Consider the following 14,260-nt stretch of genomic DNA (forward strand, 5'->3'; position numbering starts at 1 on the left):
GAGCTGTTTCTCAGTGGAACGCACTGCCTCAGAATGTGATGGATTCTCTTTATTTGGAGATTCTTAAACTGAGGCTGGGTGGCCAACTGCTGTGAATGTTTTGATTTAGCGTTTCTGAAATATGGAGTTGAATTGGGTGGCCCTTGGGGGTCTATTCCAACTTTATGATCCTATGATCTATGACTTCAGAGAAGTCACTAATGGGGATCTTTCCATGGAGTAGTCTGAGATGAGTTTATGAAAGAAAGGATTGTGATATCTTGTGCCAGAAATGTTTGAACATAGCAAATAAAATATTTTGGAGCTAACAACGGAGCAAGCAGGGCAAATGTTAGATGTTAGAATTCTGTCTCCTTCTTATTAGCTGCTCCCTGTTGTTCAAATCGGACTTCAATAATATAATGTAGCATTTTGGGAAGAAAATGCAACCCAATAACCCGGCACCGGAGGACAAAATGGAAAAGACTTCCACGGCTACCATATATTTTCCTTTGGTGCTGAGGTAAGTTGGGACAAAGGACACCCAAACACTGCAGAAGACCAACATGCTGAAGGTGATGAACTTGGCTTCATTGAAACTGTCAGGCAACTTCCTGGCTAGGAAAGCCACCATGAAGCTGATGAAGGAGAGAAAGCCCATGTAGCTCAAGACGCAGTAGAACATGGTGACGGAGCCTTCATTACACTCCACAATGATTTCCTTTGTGATCAAATGCTTGTTGAGGTTTGGGAAGGGAGGAGAATGCACCAACCAAGCAACACAAATACTTACTTGAACAAGGGAACATCCCAAGACAACATAATATGCCAATCTTTTCCCAATCCATTTGCGGAAAATATGCCTTGACTGGGAACCCATGAAAGCCACAACCACAACCATAGTTTTAGCCAGAACAGAAGACACCGCAATGGAGAAGATGATGCCAAATGCCATTTGACGCAGGAGGCAAGACAAATGATTGGGTTTTCCAATGAATAGCAAGGAACTAAGGAAGCAAAGACACAGAGATGTGAGGAGTATGTAGCTAAGGCCCCGGTTGTTGGCTTTGACGATGGGAGTGTGTCGTTGCTTAATGAAGATCGCAAGCACAAATGCTGTCAAAACAGAAAGTAAAAGGGACAAAGAAGCTAAAGTGATGCCCAACTCTTCCTCAATGGAAAGAAAGGTCTGAACTTTGGGAATACATTGATCTCTACCATGATTTGGATAGTTGTCTTCTGCGCAGCTGATGCAATTGTCCTTATCTGTGAAAAGAAAAAATGGTAATGTTACCTTCCAGAGCTACAATGCCACTTGATCTCCTCAATAGGTGATATAAAATTTTGGTTTAAATAAAGAAATGTGCTAATGTTGAAGCTATGAGAACTTTTTGTAATGTACTTTTTGAGACTCTGCTTCACTTTATTTTATTTACAATATTTCTATCCCACTTTTCCCGAACCCGAAGGTCACTCAAGGCGGCTTACAACCAAGCAGTCATTAGATGTCTTAAAAATATACACTGAAAACCACATTTAAAACAGAATTAAAAGTACATACAATAAGACCTTTAAAAACACAATAAACCAATGTATAAAACCAATATGCTCATGGTTACCCTTATTTTCCAAAATCATAATCTGATTGATCTTTTTCTATATACCAAATGACCTTTAATATTGAATGTAATTGAAGATATGTCTTGTAATGAAAAAGAAACACATTTGAGAGTGGGAACAACTTCCTGCAGCTGGTGAGGGGTGGGGAGTGGCCAGACAATAACCTAGGAAAATACAAACACCATTTAGAGATGAATGGATAGGTAGATAGATGTGAAGAGAATTGGCTTTCTTTAACCTCAGAAGCATGAGTTTCAAATTTAGATTCGGAGGCAAGGAGGAGATGATACAACAGACTGTATTTTGCAAAACAAAGATCTGTGGGCAGCATGAAAAAAAAAAGTAAGTGCCATCATGAGACGCAACTCAGTTGGCTTTTATAAAATTTCCAAGGACATTTCACACCTTACAAAATCCCCCCCTCCTTAGGCTCTCTTCCTCACCATCCCCTTTCATCCTCCCATGCTACCTTTGATTAGATGCAGTTCAGGAAAGCAGAACTTCCCAATTACAAACATTTAATATATCATAATACCATCTGGGCTTTCCCCTGCTTTTTGGCCTCAGTTTTTCTTCAATCCATCAGATACTATTTTGTTTTAATGGTCTACATCTAAGACCTGCTTTTTGGGGTTTACTGTCCTGTGAGTTCCTTGGCTTGACATTTAAGACCTTCAATTGATGTCTCCTTTTGCATCTCTAAAGAAGTTTTTTTTCCATGTCAGGGGCGACTTCAGAAACTGCAAGTTGCTTTTGGTGTGAGAGAATTGGCCGTCTGCAAGGACGTTGCCCAAGGGACACCCCAATGTTTTGATGTTTTATCATCCTTGTGGGAGGCTTCTCTCATGTCCCCGCAATGGGGAGCTGGAGCTGATAGAGGAAGCTCATCCGCACTCTCCCTGGATTCGAACCTTCAACTTGTTGGTCTTCAGTCCTGCTGGTGCAAGGGTTTAACCCATTGTGCCATTAGGGTCTCTAAAGAAGATGATTGCCTGTTTATTGTTGGGCCTGTTTCCTTGTTTGTTTCATTACCCTGTCAGTCTGTTTTTCTCATGGCAGATTCTAACACTAAAGACTAAGGCTATTTATTTGATCAAACTATTCTTCATTCAATTGCTATTTATTAATCAAATGAAATCAAATTATATAGGTGTCCATTGTTCCCTTTAGATGGATAGATGAATTACAGCAATGAATGCTTCAACCTCCCAAATTTACCCCCATAGACCAGTGTATGATTACTGAACATCTCCTATTTAAGTCTGGCAAGAGCTCTCTGATGTCTACAATGCACAATTGTGGTCAGTCTTCACTTTTTCTAAATTAAAGAAATCTAGGAATTGTACAATAAACATATGGCATAATCCTTTCAGTGCAATTCTCAAGGACACTTGTCCATCAATTGCAGGTTTGCACATTTTGGATTGCAACTCATGTGAAAAGTCTCTTATTGGTGTCTTTATAAGTATCCGTTTCCTCAGCATGGGAGAACATGCCTCCTACCTGTCTGTTTTGCAACCTTCCCTTCAGGACATGGAGCACAATCATAGCAACAGAATGCCACCCCTTCTTTCTTTTTCTTGCTGTAGCCAGGAGAACACTTGGCATTACACAGAGAGGAAGGAGGCACCTATTCTTAAACAGAGACAATTCATTAGCACTGATAAGATATCAAGGGGAAGACAGCATTAGAAAAGATCTGCTAAGAAGTAAGTGACTGAACGAATGAACAACAACAACAAGAAGAAATAAAGGAAGTTGTTGCACTGAGAAATAACACTGATGAGTCTCAACCAGTTCATATTCTCAGGTTTTCACGTTAGAGTAGATGTATTCAAGACTCATTCTTTCTACATTCAACAAAATGGATCAAAATGTGAGCACTTCTTTAGATGTTGAGAGTGTTTTTGAATATTGCGACCTCATCACAGGAGGTCTTGGTTCCATCCTTGGACATTTCCTGGACAGAGCCAGGATGGATCCTGCTGGAGCCCATCATACGATGCATGGCTACTTCGGGTGGGGCTCCATCCTGGCTCTGTCCTGGAAAAGGTTTGGGATGGACACCTGAAAACATGGAAGGCTTCCCATGTTCCCATTAAGCAAAATGGGGCAAGTGTGGGGGGAAGCCAGGTGGTAACACTTTTCCCTATGGGATGGGGAAAGCACCAATGTGAGCGATTTGCCACACTTCTTGGTGAATCCCCTTGCTGTCGCCCAGGTTTTTTGACCTCAATGTGATGGGTTCCTTGGACTGGGCCTCATAAATCCTGGGAGCGTGAGACACATTGATGGGAAAGGGTTTCATATACTTTACATGTGATTCGCAACTCTGAGTGGCAAATTTTAGAAAGCTGATATTATTTCTAATTTGTCTATGTGACAAACTAACCTCCTGAAAATGATTTATCTTGCCAATATGGCTACAGTTCCTCCAGGTAGACAATATAGAGGAGGCGGAAGGACCACCACAAATTGTCAGTTTGGTGATGTGACCAAAACTATAACTTCTACTTGGCTCATATGTGACAACTCATCTCTCAGTGATGTCTAGGGGTTTCAAACTTCTACCACTGCAAATATTGTTGGATACCAGTCATTCCTTAAAATAGTTTCATGATATTGTGGACTTATGTCACTCCTTATGTTGGCTGTGTAGTCCAACCACATTCTGAGGGACACAACAATGTAGGTTGGTGGTTGGTGAGGAGATTACATACCTGCATACAGTATGGATTAAGTAGCATTCACTGCTTCTGCTCTCAGTTGGAAATAGGCTAGAATATGCACCCAGGTGATGTGGCATTCACATGACTCAACCTCACCCAAAATTGGAAGTAAAACTGTCCTAATAACATTTAATTTGGTTGCAATGAACATATTAGTCAGCATAGAGCATACTTAACAACATAAGCATCATCTCCAGTAAACCAGCTTTCAATATTCATATAAGCACCCTTATGTCCCTGAAGAAAATTGAAACATATGTTGCCTTCTTAGATAAATGAAGGGGTCTTGCTTATCCAACATAAACAGGCCGGCAGAATGTTGGATAAGTGAAAATGTTGGATAATAAGGAGGGATTAAGGAAAAGCCTATTAAACATCGAGTTATGTTATGATTTTACAAATTAAGCACCAAACAAATTGACAGAAAAAGCAGTTGAATACAGTAACATTATGTAATAATTACTGTATTTACAAATTTAGCAAAACATCACAATGCATTGAACCACCTATGCATCGGGGCGGAAGGCAGACTCCTTTGGATAATACAGAATGTTGGATGAGCGAAGGTTGGATAAGCGAGACTCTACTGTGTATTCATCAACTGAACAACTTGAGAAATGTATGCTGTTTTCTGCTAGTTATATTGGGTGCTCTCTGAAATGCCAATGTTATTAATAAGTAATAGCTTAAAGCTAGACTCACCTTGAATCCAACACTGCGTGGTGAGTATTCTGGGTTTTCTGCTCTTCACCCAACTTTGTTATTTTTTAGGTAAGGTTGAGGATTCTCCAGAGTGTGCCGCAAACTCTGGAGTATCCTGGGGCTTTCTGGCTGCCTGGACCAGTTTGGTTTCAGACTGATCAGCTGTCCAAAAGGACTCTACTGGAGTTATGCTTCCTCTGTGCCACCGTTCCTTGCTCACCATGGAGCTCCCTGGCCATTGTGATCATGTCTGCTGATGTCAGAATGGGACATCTATGCAACCATCAACAAAAGGACATCAGCAGACATGATAAGTGATGGCCAGGTGCCTGCTAAGACCTCTGTGGCTGACAAGTTATAGTGATGCTGATACATGAACAAAGGTATCAGCTGGATCTGGGATACCTCCAGGGCAGAAATCCCTCCTGAGTAACCTACCCTAAGCCTCCTAGCTCATGAGATCATAACTAAGTATATCATGTGAGAAGTCTTTTCATTACCTGAATGAAACCTTTATGCCACTGGATTCTCTCCTCATTAATGGTGAACTCTTTGCCAGGAGGAGCATGTGGATCCAGGCTACCTACTTTGTTGCCCAGATAGGAGTTGTTGAAGAAAGTGACTAAGTTTGTAATAGCAAACCCAGCTGCTAATTCTCCATGTTCATTAAAAGTGACTTCATCTCCAGCATTATTGTTGAATGAAATCCTTTGAATCGAAGAGTGAAGCTAAGTGGAAAGAGAAAGCGATTCACACAACTCAGACTAGAAGGGCTTTGGAATCTTTGTGCTAAATTTCCAACCCCTCTGTTTTTCTATGGTCCCATTCTGAAGTGCAATAATAATTGCATTTCAGTAACCCAGATTACCACAATGTGTATTGTCAGGCTACTTAAACTGGTAGAACTTAAAATATATTTACTTGATTAAGTATAAAAGTATAAAATGAGACATTTACAACACAGTGTTAGAATATAATAATAATAATAATAATAATAATAATAATGCTAAAACACATACACCAGACACATGATCATTTAAAATCACTCTACATGCATATTTTAATATGTGTTTCCATACACTAAACAAAAGCTAGATATTGCGGGGAAGTATAAAATTTATTTTTAAAACTTTCTGAGTAGGCCTGCCGGAAGACTGGAAGAGATAGGTCTTCACTTTTGTCTTAAATTACAACAACTGATTTAGCTGTCGGAGCCCTACCGGCAGGCCATTCCAAAAGCTCCTCTGGGTGGTGGTTGTCATTTGGGTTCTAGCAAGCTGGAGCACATGCCCCCCAGAGAACCTCAATGTTTAGTGCAGATTGTACGGCAGACTGAGAACCTGTAGGTAACCTGGACCCGAACCATGTAGGTCTTTAAAGGCCAATACCAACACCATACACTTTACCCAGAAACCTATTGGCTGCCAGGACAGGAGTAATATGCCCATTCCGATATTTTCTTGTAATCAGTTTGGCTGCCGTATTTTGAACAAACTGGAGTTTCCATACTTGGTACAAGGGTAGCCCAATGTAAAGTGCTTTGCAAAAGTCCAACCTTGAGGTTACCAACAAATGCACTACCATCTTCATGTCCTCCAAATCTAGGATGAGACGCACCTGGGGTATCAGCCAAAGCAGGTAGTAAGCACCCCTGACCGTCATATCTACCTGGGCTAACATTTGGAGAGATGGATCCAGGAGCACTTCCAAGCTGCAAATGCAATCTTTCAGGGAGAGTGTAATCCCATCCAGAACTGGTTGACACAACTCCACCCCCAGATTAGGACCCTTGATTGAAAACACTTCTGTTTTGTCTGGATTCAGCTTCTATTTGTTTTTCTGCCTCCAGACCTTTATTTCCTCCAGGCATTTGTTCAGAGGATACATACCATTCTTAGCTGAAGTTGTTTTTGAAGGTATGGAGAATTCGGCATACTGATAATACTCTGGCCCCATGCCTATCAATGACCTCTCCCAGTGATTTAATGTAAATATTATAAAGCATTGGGAATAGAATGGCACCTTGTGGGACACCACGTAACAGCTCCTTTTTTAAGGAGCAGCTATCCCCAAGCACCACTATCTGGAACCTGTCTGAGAGGTATGACTGGAACCACTACAGCACAGTGCCTCCAGTTCCCAGCCCCTCCAGGCATTCTTGAAAGATGCCATGGTTGAAGGTATCAAAGGCCACTGAGAGGTCTAGAAGCAGCAACTGAGCAACGCTCCCTCTGTTGCTGTTGAGACAGAGATCATCCACTAAGGTGACCAGAACATTTTGCTATAGTTTGTCAATGAATATCACATAAATTAGTCTCTACCAATTCAACATAGTTTGTGGCAGTCACAAAAACAAACTTTCTAGAGATTAACAGTTAAGAACCACACCATTAAACAGGAAATAACACTTTCAAACCAGAAATAGAAAACTTTTGAAATTTTGTTAAATAATGTTATTTTTTGTAAAGTTGAAAGTGACAGGAAAAGAAAATATACAGTAAAGTTATGATAGTGTGGTTGCAATATCTGGAAAAGAATTGAAGATGATGAGATAAGACAAGGACACAATTTACACAGCCATATAATGGTCAGTATAGACTGATATAATGAATTTATCTTCATTACAATGTATTTGATGAGTCCATACTGACCATACAATGTAGTTTCAAACTGTATTGTTTGGCAGTGTAGATGGGTCCAGAATTGCACTGATGCCTTAGAGAACATGAGGCATATATTTCAATGACCACTACATATCATCAAATGGAACATTGGTTTTGGTAAACATTTCCCCCCCATAAGCTATTACCTTCCAAAACTGCATGTGAGAGGCCAATATGCTTGGGTTTTCCTTTGCTCTGGCATGAAGTCTAGATGAAGTCATGGTATGGAAGGCATGCACAAGAGCATACACAGCGTTATAGATGCTGTAGCTGTGGCCAGTCATCCTCATGTCAAAAAAGGGAGTTGGAAGGCTCTCTAGTTTCTCCTCCCTGGTGCAGGGTCCGAGGATTCCTGTTGGAGCATTGTGTGGTGGAATGAAACAGTCAAAGCTTTGCTCCCAGAACTCTTTGATGAAACCATTTTCTTTTTCATCAGAAGGGTGGATAGACTGAAGGTATTCCTGGAAACCTTCAATGACCTTTGACTGCAGAGCAAAAGAGATAGCACCTTGGACCGCTTGCATATCGAACCCCTTTTGAATGATGTGTAAAGCAACATCAATTTGTGCTGTCATGATCCACACTTTCACAGCAAAGTTCATGTCATTTACGTCAATGAACACATTTGCAGAGGCAAAAAAGGTCAGCCATGTGAACGATTCCACTTCCCCATATATGATTGTCACGTTTTCTTTGCCATTCACGAAGGTGTCCAAATTATTGAAGAAACCGTTAAGCATTGCATATAAACCTATATCTTTTGGAAGAATGATTCTAGAAGCAATGCAGATTCCATTCCGCGAAAACATCGGCTCCAGAGTTGACAAGAAATGCTCCCCGCTTTTTGTATCCTTTGAAATAAGCCCTATCCATTTCCATTCAAAATGCAGAAGCAGTTGGACAATTCCCCAGATCTGGAAATCCTCATTGGGGACCATGCGATAAAAGAAAGGGGCATCTGTTTGGTCATTCGTCCTTGGCTCAAATGAACCATAAGAAACCTACATGAATAAATAAAGAAATAGTGCAGACGATGCGTCTTCTTTTTAGTTTCTCTTACCCTTTCATCCACAAGGATTATAATATCTGCTTATTAGGTAATGTGGCATAAATTTAAAATATAGTTCATCTTGTTAAGTACTAAAACTTTCAATTACAATGTTAATAAAGCAATATATCTACTAGCATGTATACCTGGTTATTTATTTATTTATCTGTCGTGTCAGGGCAACCAGTCAATTATATTACATTTCTAACAGTACAAAGCAAACAAAACAGACAAAATACAAAATTTGTGAGTTTGATAGTTGATTAAATGTCCTTTGACCAGTATCTGGCCACTTGGAGTGCTTCTAGTGTTGCTGCAAGGAGGTCCTCCATTGTGCATGTAGCAGGGCTCAGGTTGCATTGCAGCAGGTGGTCAGTGGTTTGCTCCTCTCCACACTCGCATGTCATGGATTGCACTTTGTAGCCCCATTTCTTGAGGTTGGCTCTGCATCTCGTGGTGCCAGATATACCTGGTGCTGCCTGGGTTTACTCCCTCCCTCCCTCCTTTCCGTTCTTTGTCTTTCTTCCCCCTCCTTCTTTCTTTCCTTTCCTTCATGTCACTTTTCTGTCCAAGAGATTGGACAAGCCACCTCAACCAGAAAAAAAAAATCTTTGTGGGACAAACCGATACAGACAGATGCACACACACAGTCAAGTTATCTCTGGCTTTTCTCCATGCATTTTAAATTTCTATATATAGTCGTAAAAGCTGGACATTTAAGGAACCTTAAAGGAAGAAAATCAATTCTATTGAAAGTTAGTTCTCTACATTCCAAAGTGATTTTGGCCTGCATAAATAGGAGTATAGTTCTAGATTCAGTGAAGTCAAGCTACCCCTCTATTCTGCCTTGCTCAGACCACACCTGGAATCACACTGTGTCACATTCTGGGCACCACAAATGAAGGGAGATGTTGATAAGCTGGAATGTGTCCAGAGGAGGATGACTAAAATGATCTGGAGAACAAACCTTGTGGGGAGGGACTTACAGTCCTGGGCATGTTTAGCATGCAGAAGAGAAGGCTGAGAGGAGACATGATGAGGGCCATGTATAAATATGTGAGGGGAAGTCATGGGTAGGAGAGAGGAGGCTTGTTTTCTGCTTCCTTGGAGATTAGGGCATGGAACAATGGCTTCAAACTACAGGAAAGGAGATTCCACTTGAACATGAGGAAGAACTTCTTCACTGTGACAGATGTTCAGTAGTGGAACTCTCTACCCTGGAGTGTGGTGGAGGCTCCTTTTTTGGAGGCTTTTATGCAGAGGCTGGATACCCATCTGTCAGGGGTGCTTTGAATGCCAATTTTCTCCTTCTTGGACTGGATGGTCCACTGGATCTCTTCCAACTCTAGGGTTCTATGATTGTATGATTCACTTGGATTGTAGCACAAGACCCCCATGAAACACAAAAAAATAAATTGCTGGGTTTTTGCTTGGAACAGAAGGTGGAGCAAGGTATTAGTATTCCATAATAAGGTCACCATAACTGAGATGATATTTGCTACAGCATGCTCCTTCCTCCCCTCAGAATGTGGGAACATGGCAGAAGATCTTATGTGTTGTTGTCATGTATCTTCAAGCTGTTAGGGGATTTCTAATGCTAAGAATCTTTAACCCACCAAAGCTTCCCTTGTGGGCTCCATGACCAAATGAAGAATTGAACTTTGGTCTCCAAAGTTGTAGCCCAATCCTCAAACTAATATCCCATATTATCTCTCAAATGAATAAGCATATGCTGTTGCTAAAGTTATGTCAGATAATCAGGGATCTCTGTTCAAAGCAAAGCAAAAGCTATGTTAGAAGTGGAGGAGTACCCATAGCCATAATCTTGGATATTTACTTCCCAATGTGCCATTTACCATTCAAATCACGAAACTACTAGCAGTTGAATAAGGAACAAAGAGCTACTTTTGAAATTTAGAAAATCTGCAGAATCCCACAAGAAGAAATCCTACCTGTGGAATCTTGTAAATGCCCAAGATATCTGCCACATATGAGGAGGTTTCAGAATCAAGTCCTCCAATCACTCCGATGAGATTGTTTTGGAGGCCACACTTGTAGTTAGGAACAAATGCTTGGGATTTGCAGAGAAGGTCCAGAGTGGCTCGGTAGGCCAGGCTTGCACTAGAATAGCTGTCATAGATGCGGAAACCAAGAGTGATGTTGGGCAAGATCTTGGGGTCCTGATTGATCTCATTAATGGCAAACACCAAGGCCAGGATGTGTTGGTAGTACTTCACCATCACTCTGTAAAGTTATATCAGTCGGTTAGAAGAGGATTCTGTAGCACCTCTGGAATAATCACAATATTTGTTCAACTCTCATTTATTTGAAAAGAATCTAGCTGGCAGATTTAAATACATCCTTCTGCAGCAAAGTGCTCCCATTAGCTGAAATAGAAATGCTTCAAAGCATGATATTATTTAAAACATTAATTTTATAATAGTTAATTAAGCCAAATGCAGCCACCAATCTATCCACAGCCTACATGAATGATTCAAATAATTTGAGATTGAAATAATAACAGATTAATCAAACATGAATAAAAATGACTAGATTTTCCTGAAGAGCCAACAATGCAAGAAAACCTGCTATTGGTTTCCATATGAATAGGTTTAAAAGGATTAAAATGATAAAATCAGTATCCTTCATTTGGTATGCCTAACTAAGGGTTTATCTGCACTGCAAAATTAATGTAGTTTGGCACCATTTTACCTGCCAAGGCTCAATGCTGTAGAATCCTGGGTTTTGTAGTTTGGTGAGGAACTAGCATTTTTTGGCAGAGAAGGAGGGAAGGATGGAAGAAGAAAGAGGCAGAGAGGGAAGGAAGGAGGAAAGAGGGAAGGAAGGGAAGATAAAATGGAAGGATGAAACAGGGGAAAAGAAGGAAGGAAGCAAGGAAGGAAGAAGGAAAAAGAGAAGGGAGAAAGGGATGAAGAAAAGGGTGGATGGAAGGAAGGGAAGGATAAAGGAAAGAGAGAAAAAGAAAGAAAAGGGAAGGAAGGAAGGAAGGAAGGAAGGAAGGAGAAAGAGTGAGAGGGAAGGAGGGAGGAAAGAGAAAAGGAAGGAAGGATGAAAGGGTGGACGAATGGAAGGAGAAAGGGGTGGAAGGAGGAAGGAAAGAGAGAAGGAGGGAAAAACAAAAGGGAGGAAAGGATGAAAGGGTGGAAGGGAAGGATGGATGGAAGGAAGGAAGGATGGAAGGTAGGGAAGGAGGAAGGAAAGATGAAAGGGTGTAAGGGAAGGAGAAAGAGGAAGGGAAGGAGGAAGGAAAGAGAAGGAAGGATCGATAGGATTGTGAGATAGGAGAGCCTGAGAAAAGAGCCCAAAGGGCTGCATCCTCCCTTTGGGTTTGTCCATACCTGCTCTACATACTGACAATCTACAACAAGAAAGGAACATTTCTTGCTCAGATCAAGCAGAAGAAATCAATACAATTTCTTTATACATTTTCCCATTATAGAATCAGTAAAGTTTACCAACATATACGTTAAAATTATTTCAAACAATATTAACCCACAGCTGATGGTAAAATACAAATTTGCTCCTTACGCTGGTAGGTCAAATGACTCCTGAGAAGGATGCTTTCGGAATGAAAGTTGGGGTGCCAACTGATAGATATGAGATGCAATCCCACCAATGAGGACTTCATTAGGCCGGTGCCATTCATGCGGGATAGGAAGGGGATCCGTTGGTGTGCATTTCATAGTGTGCACTTTGCAAATGGCATGAGTGGCCAGGAAAACCGGTAGCATTAAGGTCAACATCAAGGCGTCTGACTGCAATGCTTTCCTCTAAAGGTGGACTTTTCTTATTCTTCCTGCAATGTGACTCCTGCTGTCAGTCTTGCTTGGAAAAGCTGAGTTCCAAGATTCAAATTCCTTCTGGTTTACTAACAGTATATTCAACTGTTCAGGTTGTTGCAACTCTGTCTGTTTCCAATATCTAATTTTAGTTTTCAACAGTGTACTCTAGTATTTATCATCTTTTCAGATTTTCTTTGTTGCGCCCTCTGGAAAAGCCACTGTGGTCCTGATGACTTGATTACAGTGATTTCAATAATGAGAGGGAGAGAACTACTTCTGTGTTTTTCTCCCCATTTTTTCTATCTTCAAAAACTTGATAACAAAAACATGTTTTAAATGTTTTATTTTCTGATTCAAGGATGGCAGCTGAAGATTAAGCCCTCTATGTAGAATTTAGCAAATTTGGGGACAGAAATACAAGTGCTAGAATAGGCATACAATTGTCCTGAGACAAAAAAACCCCCACAATCCTAAATCCTCCTTGTTGTGTGCCTACAACTTGTTTCTGACATGGTGATCCTAAGGTGATCCTATAATGGGATTTTCTTGGCAAGGGAGTGTGACAAAGGCTGGATCTACACTGCTGTATAATGCAGTTTGGAACTGCGTTATATGCTCAGTGTTGACCAGTGGTTCCCAAATTAATGCCCTTGGACCGAATCCAGACCTCCAAGGTCTTTTTCCTGAACCTCACTGCTACGGCCACATGCGCATACATGCATGTTTGGCATATGCGTGTGGCAGTGCATGTATGTGGCAGCAGCAATGGCGAGTGAGTGTGAGTGGTGGCAGTGGGTTTGTAGTGGCGGCATGTGTGTGTGGTGGTGAGTGTGTGGCATGGCAGATGGACAAGGCATGTACCCACATGCACCCGCCCAACATATACACAATGCATCTATTTCTTACCTGCCTCTCCTCATGGCTTGAGGCAGGTTACAACATAGTTAAAACACATAATCAATTAAAGATTATATAAATGCATGTATTAAATTGTATTTCTATAAAATACATATTAAACCACACAGAGCAGAGATTAAAACACAGGTCATTCCACAGTTTTGGGGTGGCTGGTGAAAAGGTCTTCTGGGTGATGGTTGCTAGTCGGGTTTTGGGTGGTTGGAGTAGCCACCCCGCAGAGGACCAAAGTATCTGGGAAAGATTATATGGGAGAAGGTAATCCTGTAGGTAGACTGGACTCAAACCATTTAGTTCTTTAAAGGTCAAAACCAACACCTTGTATTTTGGCTTGATATCCTGGACTATATGGCTGTGTGGAAGGGGCCATTGAAGTTGCAAAGTGAGTGCAAACAGATAAGACCATTTTACATTTTTTCCTAAATAATGAAACCGATATCTTCTTTTACATGGTTTATTCAAATCCACTAAATTCTGAGACAGTGCCTTAAAATCCATCGAGACACAGATCAGATTCCATATCTCTTTCATCTTGTGCTGTCTGATCTGTCTCGTGTCCATTATCTCTTTTCCTTTTCCCTCCTCCCTTGCTGTACTTCTCTGTTGTTTTGGATTTATCTCTTCTACTCTGTTCCTCTGGTTGAAACCCTGGCTCAATCCACGTACCTTCCCAAATTCCTTTGCTTTCTGAACAGTATTTATTCCGTATCTCTTTTGATTATATGTAAAGGGTAGGCCTTCCAACTTCTCTCAATGGAATGTGTCTTTTCATTTTTAACTTTTGTGTCAATAATATATAGT

The 14,260-nt window shown here is 40.9% G+C and overlaps 1 protein-coding gene across 1 annotated transcript; it reads right to left on the minus strand.

Annotated features, from left to right (window-relative positions):
* Positions 1-331: 331 nt before the first annotated feature.
* On the minus strand, positions 332-8,631 carry LOC132779226 (vomeronasal type-2 receptor 116-like). Its single transcript, XM_067469457.1, has 4 exons — positions 7,840-8,631; positions 5,531-5,758; positions 3,103-3,229; positions 332-1,245 (listed from the first exon to the last, which is right to left on the minus strand). Exons 1-4 carry the CDS (start codon positions 8,629-8,631, stop codon positions 332-334), a joined length of 2,061 nt encoding a protein of 686 aa, XP_067325558.1.
* Positions 8,632-14,260: the final 5,629 nt, after the last annotated feature.

The sequence above is a fragment of the Anolis sagrei genome, chromosome 6 (assembly GCF_037176765.1).
Source record: "Anolis sagrei isolate rAnoSag1 chromosome 6, rAnoSag1.mat, whole genome shotgun sequence".
Classification (NCBI taxonomy): domain Eukaryota; kingdom Metazoa; phylum Chordata; class Lepidosauria; order Squamata; family Dactyloidae; genus Anolis; species Anolis sagrei.